At 51.5% G+C, this 10,789-nt stretch overlaps 2 protein-coding genes across 2 annotated transcripts; both read right to left on the reverse strand.

Moving 5' to 3' along the window:
- Positions 1-342: 342 nt before the first annotated feature.
- LOC34623454 (lissencephaly-1 homolog) lies at positions 343-4,556 on the reverse strand. Its single transcript, XM_022736577.2, has 11 exons — positions 4,446-4,556; positions 3,852-4,160; positions 3,623-3,723; positions 3,096-3,195; positions 2,565-2,911; positions 2,037-2,190; positions 1,556-1,699; positions 1,245-1,350; positions 903-989; positions 545-648; positions 343-441 (listed from the first exon to the last, which is right to left on the reverse strand). The coding sequence occupies exons 1-11, from the start codon at positions 4,554-4,556 to the stop codon at positions 343-345; spliced, it is 1,662 nt and encodes a 553-aa protein (XP_022587280.2).
- A 2,285-nt stretch (positions 4,557-6,841) lies between these two features.
- Positions 6,842-10,551, reverse strand: LOC34623907. Its single transcript, XM_026336399.1, has 6 exons — positions 9,648-10,551; positions 9,076-9,483; positions 8,501-8,916; positions 7,888-8,196; positions 7,607-7,753; positions 6,842-7,249 (listed from the first exon to the last, which is right to left on the reverse strand). The coding sequence occupies exons 1-6, from the start codon at positions 10,549-10,551 to the stop codon at positions 6,842-6,844; spliced, it is 2,592 nt and encodes an 863-aa protein (XP_026192184.1).
- Positions 10,552-10,789: the final 238 nt, after the last annotated feature.

Here is a 10,789-nt window from a genome sequence, read left to right on the forward strand (position 1 = left end):
ACTGTACAACAGTGCAGCTCTTGCAGCATCTTGCACAGTCAGGGGGACTGGACGCCATCTATATGCAGTGCACAGCGCGTTGCCTGCCTATTCCCCTAGACCGATGAAAACAGAAAACCAATTCCCCCACGCAAATAGTAGAAGACTCAAAGGCTCTACAGGTCAGGAAAAGTAGCGTAGATACCAACACGCTGAGGGAAGAGAAGTACTGGGGCATCCGCCCCTCTCCCTGACACTGTACACTTGCGAAGGCAGAAGCCAGTCTCCTTAGCACACTGCACTCCGCGAAATGCTTCGGCGTATCGATATGAGGCCGTCCGCTGCTCCTGTGTTGCATGCGAGTCATTGACGCAAGCGGCTTTCAAGCTGAAGACAATGTTTGCCATGGGGGTCGTGTCCAGCAAAGGGTGCCTCCCCCTCTGTCTCTCTTGCGTATTCCTCCTGTTTCTAAGAGATAGCCTCCAAAGCCTGCTTTTCTTCTGCGGGCATAAAATGCGGGAGAGCAGCTGTGTCTCGCCAGTTCGTAAAGAACGGTCTACATGGCCTTCGGGGAAGGGGCCGTCCCGTCGACTGTGCCGCCTGATTCCGCTGCATCTTCTCCGCTGCTATCTCTGCAGGTCCATAGCTTTACAGTCGCGTCCAGAGAGGCTGCACGCAGCGCAGAGTCGCAGGAGGAGGCCTTCACAGGTGCCTCTAAAGGCGTGCAGAGACATGCCACGTGTGGCAGGGGAATGCAGAGACACCCACTCAAAAAAATAGAATTGCTGCTTGCTATGTGAAGCAGTAAAAACACGAGGTCTGCAAAAATGTTTCTGCCCCAAGGGGACCTAAAACAGGATCGAGTAGAGAGAAAATTAGAAGAGCAATGGAGGAGTGAAACAATGCAATGGCAAGCACCATACCACTGGCCAGAAGATCGGCCTTTGCGTCGTAGGCTAGGCACGTAACGAACTGGGAATGTGCCCTCTCTATGAGCCGATCGCAGTGCCCTGCAAAAAAGTGCAAAGATATCAGCCAGAAAAGCAGCTCAACGGAGATGAATGCTGGAAAGGCTGAGTAATTTCAGAGCTGCGAGAAAACGGGGGCAGGATTAACGTTTGCGCATGCGTGGACATACGCATTCTACAGCTTTAATCAAAACACATATGCTTGATTCCGGTGCAAAAAGCATTTAAAAAGAGTGCTAAACGGACGATACCGGAACATGAACTCTCCTGCATGCCGTAGGGCTTTAGAGAAAGTACCTGTCAGCACGTTCCAAGTCCGGATAGTCCTGTCATCGCTGCATGATATGACATGCTCGCCAGTCGGATGGACTACCACTTGACGCACCCAATTGTCATGACCTATCTGAGACGGAATCATCGCAGGAAACGCCATAGAAAACAGCCATTCCACGATCCGCATGCACAACAAATTTCGTTGGATGAAAGCATGTCGTTTTTTTTCAAGTTTCAGGCAAAACACAGGCATGTCTTTCTTCAAGCTCCTATGTGGCGCCCCTCTCTGCTGCCGATCTCTAGATGCTCGGCTTTTCATGGGGAAGGAAGCGTACGAGGGTCTGCATGCAGCTGCCTCCAATAACATCCCAAATGCGGATGGTTTTGTCGCGGCTGCTGGAAATAAGAACAAGGCCAGCAACTCGCAGAATATGCGACTCCCTCTCTTCGCGTTCCGCGTCTTGCAGAGTCTTTAAATCCTGAACAAGATTAGGAGTAGGATTCAACACACAAGGGCCCCCTCCCTATGAGTGACTCGCACTCACAACCTGTGGCATTGCGGTGGACATCCAAAGACGCCCCCGCTTTCGATAGTTCAGAGGCGCTATGTAGGATTCATCCGGCGTGTTCTTTTCTTCCACCCCCTTAGTGCTAGCCCACGAGCGCATGCACTGAAAAAGGATACTTATACTCTGCCAAAAGATCCGCCTTACGCCCTGACGAGCGACTCCGCTTCCTAAGCGAGGAGGGCATTATACCTCGCTTAGAGACGCTTCCATGTGAGCTACTTTAGCCTCAGAAAAAATAACGGCTCACCAGCATGGAGGCGGGCAAAGGGGGAGGCGCCTTTTTGTGCGCATGCAGATGGCGAAGCATCGCCTCCGTTGCAAATGTAACTGACTCAATCACGTGCTCGTGGCCCGTGAGCTCGCGGACCGATGAGGAGAAATCCGGCCGCCAAATAACAATCCTGAGCGACACAAAAAAATAACCGCATTCACACATACATACATACACATACACATATACATACATACACACATACACATACATACACATATACAGTGGAGGGCGAAAAAACGAGAAATCGACACAAGTTAAAAGGGCAGCTGCCACGCAGCGCGGCCGGTGCACTGCAAGACGCAGGCAGCCTTTAGCAACTGCGGATGAGGTCTAGTATGCATATCTTGCCATGAGCATCCCCACGTGTGGCCTCGTTCGGTTGGGGGAACCTCTTGAAACCAGCGCTTACCGAAAGCACCCATTCCACTCAGTTTTACAAGGGCCAGTGAGCCACAGCAGCTAGAGCAGGCTCAAGGTTGCATAAAGGGGCGGAAGGCTTGCCTTTGGTCGTTCCCGCCAGAAGCGAAAAAAGGAGCAGCTCGCAGCTTTTTCTCTGGCACGCAGAGACAGCGCAGCCATGCGCCTCCCGTCCCCAGCCCAGACCCGCCTCCCCAGCCACCCGAGGAGTCTGAGGACGAGAAAGTCTTGAGGCAAAGGGCAGACTGCGCATCCCACAGCTTTATGCAACCGTCGCGGGAGCAAGAAAGGATGCACGCGCTGTCTTCAGACGCTGCACCTTCAGGAGGAAGGTGGGGAGATGACGTCCCTCTGTTGGAAAGAGAGCGCAGCTCCCCCGGACGCGATGCAGCCGCAGACTTGTTGCTTTCCATTGTGAAGAATACGACGGCCTGAAGGACAGGGCAGCAAGGAGCACGAGGAGGCCCTCTCCAAATATAACCCTCTCTCCATCCAGAGCTAAACGACGCATGCAGGTTGGTACTTCTGCGTGAGAGGCGAAGCCACGCGCAGCCCAAGGAGTCCGCCGCCGCTCGCGTAGGCAGAGGCAAAAGGACCAAGGAACCCCAAGCGCACCGAGACTGAGTCTTCGTGACCTTGCAAAGTTTCCTTCAGTGTGTAATTCGTCTGGACGTCAAACAGACGAAGGGTCATATCACTTGAACACGTTGCCAACCTGCAATCCAACACGCCTCACCACCACACGACGGGGCGATGCATCAGCGCAGCATCCATCCACACCTCGTGCCAGCACACTCACGAGGTTTCTTGCTTGGCGTCCACTGAACTCGTGAAAAAAACCCATTAAGAAGCAACAACCCTATGCACAGGGGAGGGGCTGCATCATCGGCGGCATGCAAAAGAAGCAGCAGCGTCCCAACAAGCAGCCGCGTGTGTTTCGCCATTCTTCTGCAGTCTCCGTTGGCTGCGAAACACTAGGCAGCTGAAGGGCAGTAGGCAGCAAAACGCCGCGGCCCCGTGTATTTTTCAAAAACAAGAGGCATCGAGTCGTCACCCCCGGTTTCTCTTCCTGCTAACAGTTGCATTTTTCGTCATGAGAGCCATCATTAGCAAGCAGCAGGCAATATGTAGGGAGTTTTTACCAGCGGCCCGAAGGGTCAAACGCCAGATCCGTGACAGAGGCGCTGTGGGCTCTGAAGGTCTTGGAGATGGTGGCACTGAGGTTCCCCTCGATGTGTATGACCTAAAGGCAGCACATGCGCTTTTTGCATTGTACAACGAAGCTTAGTGCATGGGTCAAGGGGGAGAAGCGGGGAAAGGAGTAGCCAAGGGAAACCTCATGCGCTTCGCATCCGCTTTCAAGATGCTCACACGAACGTTGCCATCGTCTGCCCCCACCAAAAGTTGGGGAAGAAGAGGGTGAAAAGCGCAACTGGTGACGGGCTGCCGTTGCGCTGACAAGACGTAAGAAGGCTTCAAACTTGGGAGACCCGCAGTCTTCTTGCTGCCCGACCCAGCGGCCGCAGACGTGAAGAGACTCAACTGTTGCTCTTGCTGCTGCAACTGGCGCTGCAGCACCGTCACACGAGCCTGTAGACGCGCAGTAGCCGCCCATCGCTTGGGGAGAGTTTCGCCGTCAAACTTTTCCTCCCCGCGAGTGGTGGCGCTGGCAGCAGAAAACTGCGCACACCAAAAACACACCTTTGCTACGGGGTAGGGGCCCCCTCCCGAACGATAATTGGCTGCTCTCTGCTGCCTTAAAGGCCGCGAAGGCCTACGTCGAGTGCAGGAATGAGGGCTCAGTTAGGCCGCACCGCCCATCAGAGGCGGCTCAGGCAGGCTGGGCTTTCACGCGTTTTTCACCAGGGGCCTACAAGGCGTTATAACTTGTAGGCCTCAAAGCAGCGTTACCACGTGTGTTGATCCGCGGAAACACACACACGCACACACACAGCCGAGACGTACGTCGATATGTGCCTCTCGTTCAAAGACCCTGTAGGCCTCTGGAAACTTCGACTCGAGATAGAGGGCAATGGCGAGGTGGAGCTGCTGCTCCTGCCGTGCCCTGAGCGCCATTTTCCACGCTTAGGCGCGGAGCCTGCGCTCTGGAGGCGCACGAGCCCCTCGTGTGTCTACAGTGAGTTGAAGAGCTGCAGATGTCCTTGATGGTATGGCTGCATGGATGGACTGGGTGGCTTGCTGCGCTGCGGAGCAACGGCAGCAGGGAGATGCAATGTGCGAGAGAATCAAGCCAGAGCCTCTATTCAGACCACTCTGCGGGAGATGTAAGGTCAGCGCATTGCAACCCGGAAACTTCGACGGCCGTGTGATGACGCGAGCACTGCGCATGCCGTTGGTTGGTAGCTGCAGCACCTCTTCCGTTTCTTTAGAATCGTGGAGCAGCACACACCCCCAGCAAAAAACCAGCAGTCCAATCAAAGATGAAAAATAAGAGCAAATAACTTTGTAATTGTGGACCCTTACACCAGCTTCCTTGTGGGATGTGCTCTAAGAAGCCCCTAAACGGCTACCGGTACCTTAGCGGTCCACCCCCATCATCCCGTATATTCCTAGGCGCTCTTCACACGTGCGCGTCCCCGAAATGCAGCTTTTGTGGGGGCTTCCATGGCAAGCAATGTACTCCTGGTAGTCTTTGAGAGGGAATATCTGGCCAGTTACACCACAAGGCGGCAAAGAGTCTCCCCATTCCCATTACCCCGTAGTCTTCCTGATGTTATGACACCCTAGTGAAGTTTTCGGTTGTCGAGCTTCGCATTCAGCTATGCCCGAAGCATGCCTTAGGGGAAGTGTGTTGGCGCCAAGGCGAGAAAGTTGTAAGTGCACCTCAGCTACGCAAGCATGCGTGTTATTTCACCACATGGCCGTTGTGGTTTCGGTTTTTATGCCGGCGCATTGGGTATAAGGAAAATTTGGTCACTCACTCATGTCACCCAATTTTTTAATCGCTATGAAAAGTGAATCTGTGCTCCTATGTCCGAGCAGACTCTACCACGACTCCTTCACAGAGAGTGTCCACAAACATGTAGAGCAGCACAGTTGGTGTACACAAGGTCCGTGAAAATGATAAGTACTTCATTCCGTTGGGCTTTTTCCTTGGTACTAAGCAAAACAGCATCCCGCCGGAAAATCTATCTCTCATCTAGGGTCTCCGTAGGTGGACATTTGATCCAGACTCGGTAGGAAACCTGACAGGTTATACAGCGGCTTTCCAAAAACTCTGGCCTCGCGTTCTGTCCCCACACCTGAGGGTTACGACATGACGGAAGAGGTATAGTGCACTCAGCTGCATCCTGTACGCACTGCAAGCATCCACACCAAACTGCACATATAATCATATGCACACGCACACACCATTGCGTTATCTCATATCGAGCGACGTTTACTCTGCAATAATTGGATGCAGAAAGAGAAAAAACTATCAATCAATTCATCAGGAAATGCTCGTTAACTATTAAGTGTGTAGTTGCGGCTGTAGCAGGAAGCTTAGCGCACAACAGGATGCGTGAACCAGCCATCATTAATCGGGCGCGTTCTAAAGCTTTCTTTGCGAAGCTGCATTCCATAGGCGCTCAAGTTGAGACTTGCTAGATATCTACATTTATGCTTTGTTGCATGGCGACGTAAAGGCACAGACCGGCAGCCCATGCAGGATGTATTTCGAGGAACACCATAACCTACTGTAACTGCCCACTTCATGGGCATACATAGATGTGCATTTCTGTAGACTTGGGCCTTGTGACATGTTTATCTTGATGCTTCTTGTCCATTTCCGGAGTGCTGTAAGGAAGAAGCCATCGTACGAACACCGCCAGCACTGGAATTCAGCCAGCGGGACAGCGGGACGTCGGAGCCTCACTGGAAGGCCCACCAAAGGGGAAGGAGAAATGACCAACTGGGATCTGAATCATTGCCCTTTCGTTCTTCGGGCTACAAGCACCACTTTTGATCGCTGGGCCGTCCACTTAAGGCCAGCAACGTTCCTCTATTGGCACTCTCCATTGCTAAGAGCCTCCTTGCCCGCAACGGAATTGCTACTAAGTAGCTTCAGCTAATTTTCATTGGAAACTCGGGCTAACAGCAGAGTCTAGATATTTCTTAAAATGTGAAAATGCCCGTCGAAGTGATAAAGTCACATGGTGCCGGTGGGGGAGGGAGGGCACATTCATCAATAGCAAAGCAGAGTCCTACCATGATAGACAATATACATTTTATCCTTTTGAGGCGTTAAGCAGCTCATAAGGCATTTGGCGCTCCCATCCATACATACCGCTGTCATCTCGATACTTCGGGAGTCGGAAGGCACCTCGCCGGCCAGCCGGCCCCGCCTACGTGCGACATCTTTAGGCTGCCTCGCCAGCTTGCCTAGAGACCGTGCCTGCTTCGAGCGCTATAAGTCGCAGTACCAAATTCATCCTTGGGCCAGCTGCGATGAGCGCGGAATTAACCATATGAGCTGAGTACTTGATAAGGTGTTCAGTGATTAGGGGAGCAGCAAGACCCGAGCCATAGTCTGCCTCCGGCACCAAGTCTGCCATAATGGTGAGAGTTGCGGTGTAGGAGAGAAAGTGAGTAAGCATCGGATTCAAGAAAACAGAGTCCACATCATTCATGTTGACCAAAGCACCGAAAGTGCGCTTCAGGAAATTTCCTGGATGAAACTCCTTCCGAATCCACAACTGTCCCGAAAAATCAGGATCCACGGGGTTCGCTGATGCGACTACAACCTTTTTCATATCTTCAAGCATTATCTGAGGATCAGTGAAAACAAAAGATCCGCAAAAGGTTGGGATTTAAGGTTGTGAGGCACGTGAGTCAAAAGGCAATGCCCAAGTGCAGCGCATACGCTTAACCGAGGCATCCCCACAACGAGTCAAGTGATTTAAAATATCCGTGTGCTATATATATGCAAACACTACGGTATTCTAAAATGTACTTTGTGGCTAGAGGCAGAACCCTAAGTGTAATAGGCATATGGTTCGGGGCATGACTTGCTGACTAGGGGAAACAAGGAGCTGATTGTTGAATGCACACTGTAAGGTCTGTTATTGATACTTTGTTGAAGCACGAATACGGTAAGCATCTGCTTGCTAGCACGGCAGCGTTACTCTGTAGTGGTATGGTTTTCTCCACTGAAGTCCATGACCGAGTCCTGGTTCGCCGTTTAGTGTGGTCACAGGGTCGACGCTGGTTGCAATATCGTGTGCAAGTACTCCCGATGCCACGAATTCTTCGTAAGCAGTTTCGTTTCCCCACTGTTCACAACACAAAAGGCATGCCCCCCGCCATCATATGCTCCTGAAACGCTCATGAAAAAGGGTCTGAAACAAGGTGGCTTCCTTGCTACGGACCATCGGCGTACTCAAATCTTCCCCACTTCCTGACTCACCGCGGGCGAGCCGAACGTAACACATCTGATTTGCAATAGGCGGCTTTGCACCAGTGCACGCGCCTTGACGGCGTAGTACCAAGCAGTGATCTGGGCGACAGCTGAGCCCAAAGAGTGGCCGGTGAAAAGGACGACCTGTCGCCTTCCTGTTGCGTTGATTTTTTCTGTAACTTCCTCAATGTCTTCATCTATTATCTTCTTAGCTGCCCGCTTGAACAGAAACAAAAAGCCGGAGTGGATCCTAGCTTGCTTGGAGGGAGATAACTCCGGATCCACAACAGTTTCCCACATCGTGTTGAGAAGCCAGAGCTGCACGTGCCACACCCCCGAAGCGCTGATAAACACACCACTGATAAATATGTATATACATTTGCCTCTGCGAGAATTTTTGCATCAGGAAGGGGCATGTAAGGACGCATTCTCAGCATAGCACGCCGAGCAACCATTCAGAATGCCTTTAAGTAAAAGGTGCTCATCGGAAGGGTGGTGAAGGTTATAATGCTTTACTGGAGAGCTCAAGCACTCGTTTGTTAATGGAGGCATCAGTATCAAAGAGTCTTAAAGTTTATGCACGCATTGGTATAGATGATGAGAGTATAGGTAAATGGAATACCTTTGGCAACGCTGTGCCTCTAGCAGACCAAATCCTGTCCACGTAGTCGCTCTGCGTCTCCTCAGTTTCCCAGCTGACCCAATTAGAGTCTCTCTCGAGCCGGAAAAGCCAGGGTGTTTCTACAGGCCGAAGGTATGTTGCATCAGAGCCACACGTATCTGGGTTAACCAGAGGAGGGCACTGCACAACAGTTGAGCTGACGGGGCATTGAGGCTCTTTTTTCTCCAAGAAGCCAGTAGGGTCCCACATCCCCATTCTCCCCCATTGCGCCGTAAGGCGCCCCTTGGGAGCTTTCACCTTGTCAAAAAACTCTAGGTCTGTCAGATGTTGGGGGCAGGTTGCATATTCCTGTGCTGTTGGAACCGCTGAGGGATCCACATGAAATCTAGGGGTGAGGTTGTCGTACCGCAGAGGCGCTGCGAACAAAACGGCGTAGCACCTCAGGGGTTTTCAGTATTCTAGAGTCACTTCTACGAGCTCGCAGACGGGGCAGAGGGGTTCCCCATGGAGTTACTTCATGATTTTGCGGATACTCCGAACGTGAGCTTAGGGGTCTTTACCGGTACACGAAATACCTGCTTCGGCTGTTGTCATGGTGGCCACGCGCGTGACCCTCCAAGGCTTAAAAAAGAAGGTGTTAGCGTTCATATTTTGGCTCCATTGCCACATATATCCAGTATCGTACATCATTAGCTGCAAGGCCCAAAGATTGTGCCATGAATTGTACACTTCCTTCTTCCAATTACCGCGAAAATTGAATGTATCGCGTTTTCCAGCGGTACGCCGCGTGGTTCTGTTTCCGTCGTATATGCGAGGTTGCCAGTTCTCTGGGATTTCTTTGGGAAATGACACTTCAGCCCCCACGCGTCGCAGATAGTCATAAATGGGGTATGTTTTGTACTCTGGGCTATCTGGGCTAGGGTAACGGTGCGGATCCTGCCAAGACTTCTCGGGGTAGTCCTCATGCGTAATGCATGTAGTAGCTGCGAATTAACAGGCGTGTGCAGTAAGATTGTCTCAAGTAGCTCTTTGAGGCCGGAAAACAATGCTACGAGTGTAATGCGTAGGAGAAACGCCGGCGGGCCGCAGCTATCTAAAAGCAATGCGAGCACGATTGCACAAATGAGGGGGGGACGGTGAGACAAACCGAATTGAATAAGGTCCTTTACGGGTTGTAGCAGCCGCAGCTCGCTCAATACAATGTGGTTTATCGCTTCGCCGACATTGGCATCCAGCATGCTGATGTGCATTTCCGAAAATCTCTCGACCAAGTGCCAGACCAAGCGCAAGCTTCTAGAGGATATGAGTTTCATGATCCATTGCTTCTTCTTTGCAGTAAATGCAAGATTAGCGGCTAAGACAAGAGCAAATCTTAGTCGTGGGTGTATTTCTCGAAGGCTTTCGATGTCCAGGCCTTGTATATTGGATGAGGACTCGTCCAGCTGACAAACAATGCACACGGGGTCCGACGAATTACGGGTAATTCCACTACTGGAAAAGTAGAAGTTGTTGCATACTTGCAGAGAATCATACGCTGCTTTGCTATAGTTTACGTCTAGCCCGAGGTTCGTAAGGTCCGCCGTTTGCTTCACGTCTTTCAGAGTGACAGTAGGAGGTAATGCCTCTTTTTGTGCCCCCTTGCTTCCGTAATACGGCGTCTTGCTAAGAATAGACTTGGGACAAGGAGGGGATGGGCGACCATGTGGGTCCAGCGTAATCACTGGAGGTACTTTCACTGTCTGCGGATGAAGAGAAGGACTCAAGTCAGAGCTAGTAGGAGTGTGAGCTCCCGCTTCCATCAAAGCAGAACAGTCAGATCGTGTCTTCCCTATAGCCACTGCCGGTACAGCCGAAGCTGTGTAATCCATCAGAAACATTTCTACATGGTTTTCCCCAGCAAATTCATATAGAAGTTTGGCAGCTTCGGCTCGCGCCCTCAGGAATTGGTAATCGTGGGTCTCCACTTGGCCAAGGGACCCTTGAAAGCAGTTAGCACAGATCAAGATGAGATAGGAGGCTACAAAGAGACATGTAGAGGTCAGCTGCTGCATCATTGCGTGCAGGAAGCGTGTGCAAATGTGAAATCAGCAACCATAGCCGCAAGGTCACACCTGGTCCTACCCAGGAAGATATAAACTAACAACCTCGCGAGAAGCCTTTATCTATATCCCAAGAAAGCTTGTTTTTTTCTTCTACAACGGAGATGAAAGTTTCAATAGAGAATGATAAAGGCGACGGCAAACTGGGGGGTCACTTGAAATGGGAAAAGACAGCTGGGAAGTAAGGTGT

The sequence above is a fragment of the Cyclospora cayetanensis genome, unplaced genomic scaffold, assembly GCF_002999335.1.
Source record: "Cyclospora cayetanensis isolate NF1_C8 unplaced genomic scaffold, CcayRef3 CcayRef3_contig_125, whole genome shotgun sequence".
NCBI lineage: Eukaryota > Apicomplexa > Conoidasida > Eucoccidiorida > Eimeriidae > Cyclospora > Cyclospora cayetanensis.